A 12,226-nucleotide genomic window follows, 5' to 3' on the forward strand; every position below is an offset into this window, starting at 1 on the left:
AGTATAATTGATTTACAATGGTGTGTTAGTTTCTTCTTTATAACAAAGTGAATCAGCTATACATATACATATATCCCCATATCTCTTCCCTCTTGCATCTCCCTCCCTCCCAACCTCCCTATCCCACCCCTCTAGATGGTCAGAAAGCACCGAGCTGATCTCCCTGTGCTATGTGGCTGCTTCCCGCTAGCTATCGGTTTTACATTTGGTAGTGTATATGCTATTTTTTTTAAATCTGGTTGTCTTTTTGTCATTGATTTGTAGGAGATGTTTATATTTTCTGGATTTGAGACCTTTATCAGATACATGATTTGAGATGAGCTTTTCCCAAATGTGGTCTGCCTTTTCATTTTCTTAATAGTGTTTTTAGATGAACATAACTTTTAAAATTTGATGAAGTGCAAAATGTGACTGATATCCACCAGCGATTTATCTAGTCTCAATTTCTAGCCATGGAATGTGTTAGTCTAATTGCATTGCTTTGGATAATATCCAGGGAGGAAAAAAGGAGGGTCAGGGATAGTTACATATGCATTTTTAAAGTCTGCCTCAGCTAGATAAATTTTGTTGTCATTATCTGACCACGAGTCATCTTTCATTGAGTGTTCTGTTATCCAATCACCCTTTGATCAACTCGTCTGGTTTCATAATCATCAATGCCTCTTACGTTGTTATAGGCCTGATGCTGTAAGACTTTTCATTGCTATATATTTTCAAATCAGTGGGCAGGAATTACTATTTAATAAATATAGAAATCTGCAACACTGCTGACTCAGAGAATCTCCTTCTGACTTTCTCCAAAAGTTTAAGATAGAGAGGCTAAAAAATAGAACTGTGATATGGGGATATATGTATACGTATAGCTGATTCATTTTGCTACACAGCAGAAACTAACACACCATTGTAAAGCAATTATACTCCAATAAAGATGTTAAAAAAAATAGAACTGTGGCAATGGCACAGTTTTATCATAAAAGAGCTAAGTCAAAATACATTATTAAGGTCAGCCCAAATCCATTCTGAACTACAGAGCTCCCTCCAATCTCCTAAAACAAAGCCAGGTAGATATTAGACACTCAACACCTGAATGAATGAAGCAACATTACAGTCCCATGAGACAACAGAGAAACATCAGCAAAGAAACATCAATCAAATGTGAAACAGGGTTTCTTACTGTTCCCTGCAAGCTTGGGCGGCTATGATCCAGGTGCCTTTCTGCTCTGTGATCAAGGAGTGGCAGTAGCCTAAGTGATGGTGCCACCCAGCTGGGCATGATTTATCTTCCACCTGAAAAATAGTTGTCCATTTTCACATTATAATGGTCTTTACAATCTAGAGTCTGTTCTCAGCATAGAGAGTCCTATGAGTCCCCTAATGTGAGTAATTTTGTCACCATAAAGGACGTCAGCCCTAATCCCAATCCTCCACTTTGAGAAATGCAATGGCTTTTTATGGAACACACTGGTAAAGTCAGCAGTGTTTTAATTTTACACTTTGACATTATGATAATTGAATAAAATAAGTAAACATCTTTTCATATTGTATTGCTTAACTCATGTGTTTCGTGATTTTTAAAACACCAACTGGCCATCTTTTCCTCTTCACCTTCAAAGTGTAACAGAACAGGCCGAGGTAGCAGGAGTGGACAGGGCACTCCCTCTCTCTCAGCTTATCATGGGACATGCTGCGAGTAAAGGTACTTGGCTGCTCGGCCTGTGTCCCACCTTGGTGTGAGGGCTCCAAGATTTCCAGGCAATTCCATTGCACTTATACAGCTTTTGGAGGCTTTCTTCAAAGTGGAAGAGTCCCTTTAATTCCAGTGTGCAGTTCTTTGGAAATGAGGGCAAACGGTCCTATGGCAAGGAAAGGTGATTTAGACTTGATGTAAGTTGATCACACTTGTACCTCCTTTAGGTCATCATTTGTTGAGTAGCATTTGTGTTGAGTCAACTATCCCGGCTGTTTTATGACCCAGAATACAGCTCGTTGTAAAGTGAATAGGAAGTGAAGAGATTTTCATACCTGCTGGGGGAAGTGTGAGCCGGTTGTGGATTCCTCCTTATCTGCTTGAGGCAGTTCTGCCACTTTGATTGTCTTTTGTGGCTGACTAACAATGGATACTTTGGCCTTCCTTTTGTGAGTTGAGGAAGTGTCATCCTCCAGTTTCAGGGAAATCATTCCATGATACTTGAGGAAATCAACAAACAACAATAAAGAAAAAATAAACACCAAGAGAGCAAACAAAAACATTTGTTGCAAAAATGAGCAATCCAAAAATTGGATCAGAACAAAAAGATAAAAGGTGTATTTTTTTTTCTGACCACCCAAGCCTCTAAAACAAATTTCAAAACATGTTTTTAAGAGAAATACATAAATATAACAGTTATGAAAGGTAGTTTCACTAAATATTTTGTATCCATAAATACAAGAAATTTAGCAATTCTCTCAGACTATGCTTACATTGTAGATGATGTCTGTTTCATTTCTATAAACAGAGGATGGATGGACCTGAAATCAAGAGAGAACAAAATATGAAAAAAATTGACTTGAATAATAATTAGCAGTAGGGTAAATAAAACCCTTCCAATAAGATATTTTTAATGACTGAAAATTTTTAAAACATATGTTTTTCTTAAGATTTTCCATGCCTAAATCATTGGAATTTTTATAAAATCACTGGACCTAATGGCACTTTACCAATGTTGACTCATCTATTCTTAGTCCCAGTTAGAGAGAAAAAACATCCTTAGTTTCTTGGTACATCTATAGTACACAGAGGTCCAAGAAAACACACACACACACACCCATGAGTGTGTGCCTGGTTAGAATACTATGCTGATAATGTCAAAGCCATTGTTTCCACACCCAAATAGATCATTTAATCTCATTCTATTTCAGCGTCACTGGTCATTCCCTATCTGTCTTGATCACAAAAGGAACCAAAGCAGAAATCATATGGATGAGTCAGAATATCTATCACCTCAGTCAGTACAATAAATGAAGTAGGACAGCATTATGATATTTGTATACAAAAGGCACTTCATGATGGTATAAGGAACCGTGAAAATCACCATGGCCCTCAGTCACTGTGAGAACCAGAACAGCTTCCACAGTGTTTCAGAATACTTATTAAGATCTTTTGATCCTTTCAGTATGCACTCCACACATCAAAACCAAAGAGGTCCCCATCCTTACTCTTTTGCCATTCCCCTGGGTCCTAAGCTTCATTCGAGAAAGATCTTCAGAATCAAAGTCCCGCAGGGTGTCTACCCTGGCGACTGCTAGCTGCTTGGAAGATGGAAGGGGTCTTCTTTCCGGATGAAAGGAACCAGAAGTGGTGCGTGAGGAAGCCCCTGGGGAGAGCAGGCTCCAAATGCCCTTCTCCCATGCATTGGGCATGTTTGCATTGAAGGCATATGAAGGATGGCACTGTCCTGGAGGCACACAAAATGGCAGGTCAGTTCATTTTACACAAACAGATAAGTGATCACATGGAGAAAGTCCCTGGAGCAGCCTGTCATTAAACTCAGACGGATGATTTTCCCAACAGATGTTGCCTTTCTGCCATTTGCCAGAAACCCCTTTACTCTTCATCAGTGTCCATCCAGAAAAGCTGTGCCCTTCTGCACATCTACAGGGTGACTGTAAGACATGAAATTGATTTCACGAACCACAGATGAAAATCACTGTCGTGATTTTATAATCATCCCATCTAGTTGGGCAATAGCCTCCCTTCATATTATAGAACTCCTCCATATTATCGGGTTTACTCCCTGATCAAGTATCATTCCACAAACACTTTAAAGTGTTCATCCTTTCCCCAGTCTCCTAGAGGTAGAAACTGGAATTGTTTGAAGATGTCAGTGAAATCAAGTAACAGTTATAAAAATGAGCATTTAACTGTTACAGAACAAAGAGCCAGTAAATCTTAATGGAGCTCCTTTGATTAGAAATATTGCCAATTAGTATGAAAAAATTCGAAACCTAGCAGCCTCGTCTGGATACTTTACACTTCATGCGTAATGTGTGCATTTTATGTATTTATGTACTTAATGTGACCAGAAAATTCTACTGAAAAAGAAATTAATTTGGTGAGGTAAGGTGGTATGGGAGAGATGCTATGGTAAAGGAAAGAGGATAATGTCTATTTTTATTATAGGATGAGAAAGAGGAGATAATAAATTTCAGGTAAGAAAAACATATGGCCTGTAGGGCATGACAGGTGTAAAAATAGGAGGGTGAGACCAAGCATAGTAACCGGACACTTGTCAACTGCTAAACAGAGAAATAAGTAGAAGGTATTTGGCAGGAAAAATGTCAGAGCACCAAAACTTTGGGCTGCTCTTTATTTTATTTAGTTCACACGTTGTTCTTTAGCATATACTACCCAGCACCTATTTGGCTCTGCAACCCAAGGTTATTAATTAATATTCTCCAGCTGCTCCTGAATCCCCAAGCCAGCTGCATCTTTCACATCTATTTTTCTCCATTTCCTTCCTCTCAGAAATTTCGGGGTCACACTACAGTGGGGACTCAGATTTTAGGCATTAAGAGCTCTCTTTAACAGAGGAAGATAATTACAGCCCTGTAAACTCTGGGGGAAAATAATTGTCGATAGATTCTCATCAACATTGTTTCCCCCTTGGTGAGAACAACAAACGGGTGAGGAAAAAAACAGTGAAGCACTGACTTGTTGATTTTCTCAAACGTTTCGTTCTTAGCAGGAGGAAAACCACATGAAGCAGAAACCAGAATAAAGGGCCTACATCACGACTGAGGTTGCTTTCTTGACAAGAAATTAAGCATTTTGATTTGAAGGTGTTATCAAGCACACTGGCTGTTGAAAGCAAGCAGCTACAGCGCCAGGACTGCTCCTGATTTCAAGATGAGGATCAAAAGAATACCTCCTTTTGAGTCCAAAATCTTCACTGCAGTTTTTGTCTTTGTGCCAAGAACCGCATTCACGGGGGAGTTCAGAATTACTTCAAAGACCTCATCATCTTCCTCTAATCCGTCATAGGTAATTGCTATATTCCACATCTTAGTTGACATTCCTACAAGAAGTAAACATTTTAATTACTCTTTAATTGCTATTTCAGTCACCTAGGTGTCAGAGAAATATATTAATTAACATGTCTACAGCTAGACTGCAGTAGCCTGAGTGAGCTATTGTACTGCTACCAACTGGCTGAAGTCGTGCCGTTCTCCTAAATAATATTAAAAGACCACATTTGTTCCTGGACAATGATGATTTCCTTTAAATGCAAACACTGTAACAAAAAAAGCAAGCTGCATTAGGCAAGGGATGAACAAAAAATGGTGAGCAGTTGAGATCTAAGACAATTTTTTCCTGACCTGCCCCTTCTCTCCTTAAGAATAAACAAGTACTGCAATCTTTAAATCTTAACAGTTTGAAAAACCTTAAGATGTTGATGCAGACAGTCAGAAGTGATTATTGGATGGTACTTCATGCTATTCACAGAAATGATTGATTTCTAACGACAGCTGCTTCCATCGGCTGCCCTACTTCCTGAGATCCTTCTAGCCCACAAATGCTTTTTCTGATGATGTAATACTCAGGAGTTTGATATTCTCCTACAGAGAATTTATAGGCTGGGGCGTTCTTGAAATAGACGGAGCCAATTTTTTTTTCTCTTTCTGTCTGCCTCTGTTCATGGAGTTACACTCAAGCTTGGTTCACAGTAACTTTGCGAACTTAATGCAAAACAGTTTTGATGTTACAAACATATCCCCAGCTATCCTGTCACCACTAAGACGGGAAGCAAAGCAACCCCAGAAACACAAAATATTAAAGTCGGAAGAAACTTCTGAGATTGTCGAATCTTGACCAGTTTCCATGACGTGGATAGCAGGACATCCCCCATGGGTTTATTTAGAAGATAAAGAGTTGACAGGAAGGAAAGAAAGTACTGTTTAGTGAAGAAAGATGGCTCATTTTAAGGGGAAAGAGATAAACTTATGGTTTAACCTTTGAGGACTAAGTTTTCAAACTTTATTCTGTGTCATTTACTCATTGGCTATTTGAGTGCTTTTATTCCCATAAACCCATCTATATAAGCAGTTAAACATTTTTTTCTAGTCTTCTCATCTAAAAATCGGATTCTTTTCTCCTTGCAGGTTGTTTTCTACAGATTTATGCCTCTCAGTTGTGCTAGCTAGATGATGGCCTCCTTCGTGAAGGTATGTTGCTTATAGAGTTCATCATGGAATCAGTCTCATCAATCCCCAACAGAATCCAATGGAAAGAGGAAACTGTTCACTTACCCTACTCTTGCCTGCACTTAGAGAGAAAAATTAAGGGTCTTTGAAATAATTTTATTAAAAAAAAATAGGCTGACAGGTAATTTGTTAAGCTTTCAGCATCCACTGAGTTCTTTTTTTTTTGAACTTTTTTTTTTATAATGTTTTCAAGTCTCATCCATGTTGTAACACGTATTAGTCCTTCATTGATTTTTTTTTTTTTTTTTTTTGTCTGCGTTGGGTCTTTGTTGCTGCGGTCAGGCTTTCTCTGGTTGCGGCGAGCAGGGGCTGCTCTTCATTGCGGTGCATAGGCTTCCCATTGCGGTGGCTTCTCTTGTTGCGGAGCACGGGTTCTAGGTGCGCGGGCTTCAGTAGTTGTGGCTCGCAGGCTCTACAGCGCAGGCTCGGTAGTTGCTCTGTGGCATGTGGGATCTTCCCAGACCAGGGACTGAACCTGTGTTCCCTGCATTGGAGGAGGATTCTCAACCACTGCGCCACCAGGGAAGTCCTTCCACTGAGTTCTTAAATCAATTACTTTCATAGTCTTTACAAAGACAAAATTTGAAGCATTTAATATAAACTACATAACTCCCACCTCATGGCTTGATATTTTGTATTGATTATGTGCTTGCCTTTGGTGGATGCTAGGGAGAATACCAGAGGTATAACATAAGGAAGCCCTGACATAAAGGAATTTAAAACCTTCTTGAAGAGACAAGATGTAAATACCAGAAAAGTCAATTATTCCAGGTTGTATATAATTAGCTGCCAAAAGATACAGAATAGATGGTAAATACTACATGTATGTGGGCTCCAGAGTTGGAAGGACCTGGGAGGAAATGGGAAAACAACAGAAGCAAAGTCAGTTAGATAGCAAAGCAGAGACCTTGATCAGAAGGGCTGAGCAGATTACCTGGCTGGAGTAGAGAGGTCATGCCAGGGAAGAGAGGTGGTAGGTAGCGCTGGCATTTTGTAGCCAGACTGCAGAGAGCCCTGGACACTAGGTGGTCAGACTCAGACTTTAAACCACAGGCAACAGGGAAGGCTCTTGAAAATGGATGTCTTAAAAACATGAATCTGCAAGTGTTATGTGGGAAGATTTAAGGGCCCAGGCAGACAAGCAGAGAGGCTAGAAGTTGGGAATCCACATAGGCAGCTGTTGTAATAAATTGGCATGAAGAGAAAAGAGACTTGACAATGAAGAAGGCATATGAATACTAAGGTTTTAATATTCAGAGAGCTGTTTTGACGCTCAGAGCCCATAAAGTTAAGTGTTATTCAAATAAAAATCCAATACAAAAAAAATTTTTTCCCAAGCCCCAACCATTTGCCTTCTTATTTTAAGAACTGTTTAATAAATTATAGTACCCCTTCCCCCCATTGCCCCACCCACCCCCCAAAAAACCTTAAAGTTTTTGTAAAACCTTATGAAGTAGAACCAGATGGTTAGAGAAGATCTATTCCAAGTTTCATTTAAGTACTTTTGATTTGTTTGCCTGCATTTCAGCTTTGTTTATATGTCTACCAGGTATGCACATAGGACCTCCTTTTTTAGGTTAATGAGATTAGAAATCAGAACTTTCTTAGTTTTTCTTTTTCCTTCCTCTCCAGCCTTCAAGGTGCAAAGTATTTGTGAAATCACGGTGATTATAAACAATTTCAGAAGGCATGAACTGGCCCCCTGTTCCCATGAAACAAAAGGTGCTGAAGAGGAGAGAGAGGTGTCAGGTTATGCAGACATAGCCCACTTTACAGAGTGAGTTAATTCCTGGATATTTTCCTGCAAAACACATTTCACTATTGAAAGACATATTCTCAATGTTTTTTAGCAAATGCCACACGAGAGAGCTGTTCTTTGGAAAACATTTTGACTCAGGCACAATGAAGTCTCAATTAAGAATGCAGCAAACCTTTGAAGAACACTTATTTTAAAGGAAAACAATCATTTTCTTAAGAATATTTGCACTTTGACTCAAGATTATTCACAATAGCAAAAGGCAAAGTAGTCAGGGTTAGCTTTTGGTTTGGTACAAAGCTGCAAGGCAAGCTTACTTGAGTGTAGCTCACTAGACTGAAAAGTCCCTCAGTTTCTCTTCAACTCCCTCCAAGAGCTCTCAAACCCTATGATATTCCACTGTCTTTGATTTCTCACTCTCTGTTTCCTCACCAGTCATGGAAGCTGCTGTTTTTAAAGAAATGAACAGATTGCTTTGAGTGAAAGGGGTGGGAATATGGGGATGAAGACACCAGATCTGAAAGAGGCAAGGATGAACAAGATAGGAGTAAATAAGTATTTACAGGACCTGTGGACACGGGGAATTCTAACATTCTCTAAAGGAAGACATCAGCTTATGAAACAGTTTCTGGCTAATAAGTTCCAAAGCAATGAACAGTCAAGTGTTGTTTCTTTTTCATTTATAAGCTATATTTATTTATTTTCTTAAAAAAAAAAAAAAAAATGTCTAAATAGGGACTTCCCCGGTGGTCCAGTGGTTAAGACTTTGCGCTTCCATTGCAGGGGGCACAGGTTCAATCCTTGGTCGGAGAATTAAGATCCCACATGCCGCACGGCGTGGCCAAAAAAAAAGTCTAAATAATCTCTAAAATTAGGACTATTTAGACCCTCAGAAGTCTTTAGTATCTACTGGAAGCAGCAGGTAAACTCTTCAAAGCAAATGGGCATTCCCTCACCCAGTGGGACTTGCAAGAGTTAGCTTCCAGGAGCTCCTCCACTGTGATATCTTCTAGTTCCTATCAATCCAAACAGAGAACCTGGTGGGCTGCTCAAAATCCACCAAAAGCCAAAATCACTCCTGATCTTGTGACAAACAGACCTCAAATAATAAAGATGATATATGACAAGGACTCTTGCCTCTTGAAAAGAGGAAAGGCTGGACCTGCCTTAACATGAAGTACATAAAGAGCACAGAGCCAATGCATCAAATCCTTTCATCTTAGGGTTGATCAGAAGCAGAGCCTGCAGCAACCCGAGGGTAAACTTCAAATACATAACAGGAATAGCTCTTCTCATCAAGAGTGGTCAGTCTGAGGAACAAAATTATGCAAGTCAGAAACTTAAATATCACAGGAAGGAGGCCAATAACAATATCGGGATTGTTGCATGTCAAATGTAAGGCTCTCTGTTATAGGTTGAGTTGTGTCACTCAAAAATCCCTATGTTTAAGTCCTAACTCTCAGTACCTCAGAATGTGACCTTATTTGGAAATAAGGGCATTACAGATGTAATTCAGATGGAGTCATACTAGAGTAGAGTGGACCCCTAGTCTATTATGACTGGTGTCAGTATACAAAGGGGAAATTTGGACACAGACACAAACAAGGAGAACATCCTATGGAGATAAAGGCAGAGATTGGGTGATGCAACAGAAGCCAAGGAAGGCCAGAGATTCCAGCAAAGCACCAGAGCATGGAAGAGAGGCATGGAACAGATTCCCTCTCAGCCCTTAGAAGGAATCAACCCTGCCCACATCATGATCTTGAACTTCTAGCGTCCAGAACTATTAGAAAAATAATTCTTGTTTTTAAACTACCAGGTTTGTGATACTTTATTAGGGTAGCGCCAGCAAACTAATACAGCCACTAAACATCGTACAATTTGTGGTGAACTGCAGAAAGGCATTTCTTTTCTACGTTTAATTTTTTTTTTTTTTTTTTTTTGGTTGTGCTGGGTCTTAGTTGCGGCAGGCGGGCTCCTTAGTTGCAGCTCACCGGCTCCTTAGTTGTGGCATATGGGCTCCTTAGTTGTGGCATGTGAACTCTTAATCATGGCATGCATGTAGGATTTAGTTCCCCAACGAGGGATTGAATACAGGCCCCCCACATTGGGAGCATGGAGTGCTAACCACTGTGCCACCAGGGAAGTCTCCTCTACGTTTAATATTAAGGTTGTCAGTTTTGGAGTGGTAATGGTATTCAGGCCATTTTGTTTTGCCTTTGCCCAAAACTTCATGTGTCAGTGGCAGACAATGGCTAAAGTCTTGATTGGATGGCCTGTTCTCAGAATGCAGAACACCTCCTCTGCAGGGGAGCAGAAAGCCACAAGCCCTGGCTGCTTCTCAAGGCCTTTTCCTTTTGTCCCTGGACAGGTGATCTAGGTCCGTTCCATACCAGAGGGAAAGAGAGACAACCATGCAGTGCGGTGAGGGAGAGCTACTGGTTCTCATCTACAGAAACCAGGGAAAGGGGGCATGGCTCCCACCTTGGTGCTTTAGGCACAGTTAGCCAAATGTATGTCTGTCCTGCAGTTTAAGTCCCCTTCTTCTGCTACCAACTCCCCTAGGAAGCCTTCCAGGATTTTCCTTAGCCAGAACAATGCCACATCCTTGGGGTCACAATGTACTCTATTAGTGAGTTGTTTTCATGTCTATATTTCTCACAGGATAGAACATCCTTGAGAACAGGCCCCATGCTTTTGTATTCCCTTTTGCGCCTAGCAACATTTTTCCAAACGCTTAAAACAAAACAGGTGTTATCTAATTAAATAATAATTTCCCCTGGAATCTGTTCATTTCAGCCTATTCCAAGAGAGATAATTTAGAAATGACCCTTTAGGAATCCACATGACTATAACATTCAAAAAATTTCCATTAAAATATGAGGCAATTACATTATTTCAGCTTTGTGTCAGACCTCTGAATTATTTTTTAATATGGCATTTTTTCTGGATTTTTGGATGTTTGCTTTAATATTTTATATATTTTATTTGTTATGATCTCTCTTCTCATTTTAAACGTTATTACTAGTAATAACATTTAAATAGTAATAACATAAAATATGAGGGGCAAAACCTCAAGTGCAAACTCATCTCTCTGGGAGAGGGGTGATCCTATTCCCTGAAGAGTTTCTAGTTGGCTGAAGCTGCATAATAGTCTGTCTTTTCCACAATCTCCAGACTTTCTTACAAAAACATAAACAAAGTGTAGACACAAAACTTACCTGGGTCAAACTGAATCAGCTTAGATGGAGTCATAGTGAAATCCTTTCCAGCTGTAGCTGACACTTGGTTGACCTTAAGAGGGAAAAAAAAATCTTTTTTTTTTAATAAAAATAAATATTCTGTAATAGAAAAACATCTAGTCTAATCTCATACTAGACTAAACTCATGCTCTTAAATCTGTTTTTAACATTGTTTTTTTTATTATAATACATCATTTTTGACCCATCTTCCTTAAAGTTAACATTTTCCTAGACTAATATCAATGGAAGTAAACATAAAACTTTATTTTTATTTTTTTCTTCTCCTTTATAAATGATTTGGTTATTGGAGAAAGTAATGTGAATTTTAAACAGTGTATTTCTCTTTGTTACAAATATCATTTTATTTCATGGCCTTCCCTCTACCCCAACCAGGTCCTAAAATAATGCCTTGGAGGAAAGGGAGAAGGGCAGTGAAGCGAAGGAAAAGCGGGTACTCCTGAAAACCGGGTGCTGATCTGTCATCCAGCTTGGAGGTATCCTGCGAGCTCAGGGCACTGAAAGCCTTTAGACCAGATGAACTAAAACAAGTCTGGTCCATTTTCTCATCTGGATGAAACCATTCCTCTTCACATACATGAATGAGGGCTCTGTGGGGATGGCAGTCCTGGGGAACAGCCACACAAAGGCCATCCACACCCAGAACCAAGGGCTTCAGAAGCTCCTTCAAGTAAGTTGTAAAAAAAAAAAAAATTGGTCCAGTCTAAAGAGACAATTGGCTGACCCCTTTTTCCCATCCCCCAGGGCTGAAGAACAGAGGTGATTTAAGGGCTCTGACATCTCGTGCCCTTAACTTCCCCCAGAGGAGCCTAAATATGTGTGAAGAACACATACTTAGTTTGAAATACGGTTGAAAAGGAGTTTGAAAAAGAAGCTTCAGCTGGTTTGAAAAAGAGGTCCTTGAATGGGATGTTCGGGAAAGTGAGTTACTCTATTCCTTCACTTTCTTACAAAGGGATGAAGGGCACAA

General features: G+C 39.6%; 1 protein-coding gene across 1 annotated transcript in view; it reads right to left on the reverse strand.

The window, feature by feature from the left end:
- Positions 1 to 12,226, reverse strand: part of FREM1 (FRAS1 related extracellular matrix 1) — a 236,311-nt gene that overhangs the window by 14,057 nt on the left and 210,028 nt on the right. The window contains exons 30-36 of the mRNA XM_055087212.1: positions 11,218 to 11,290; positions 4,905 to 5,054; positions 3,196 to 3,434; positions 2,461 to 2,508; positions 2,023 to 2,187; positions 1,725 to 1,853; positions 1,175 to 1,287 (exon numbers count right to left, since the gene is read on the reverse strand). Coding sequence (XP_054943187.1) covers positions 1,175 to 1,287; positions 1,725 to 1,853; positions 2,023 to 2,187; positions 2,461 to 2,508; positions 3,196 to 3,434; positions 4,905 to 5,054; positions 11,218 to 11,290 — 917 coding nt within the window. The remainder of the gene's footprint in view (positions 1 to 1,174; positions 1,288 to 1,724; positions 1,854 to 2,022; positions 2,188 to 2,460; positions 2,509 to 3,195; positions 3,435 to 4,904; positions 5,055 to 11,217; positions 11,291 to 12,226) is intronic.

Source organism: Physeter macrocephalus, chromosome 9 (assembly GCF_002837175.3).
Source record: "Physeter macrocephalus isolate SW-GA chromosome 9, ASM283717v5, whole genome shotgun sequence".
In the NCBI taxonomy this organism is placed as follows: Eukaryota; Metazoa; Chordata; class Mammalia; order Artiodactyla; family Physeteridae; genus Physeter; species Physeter macrocephalus.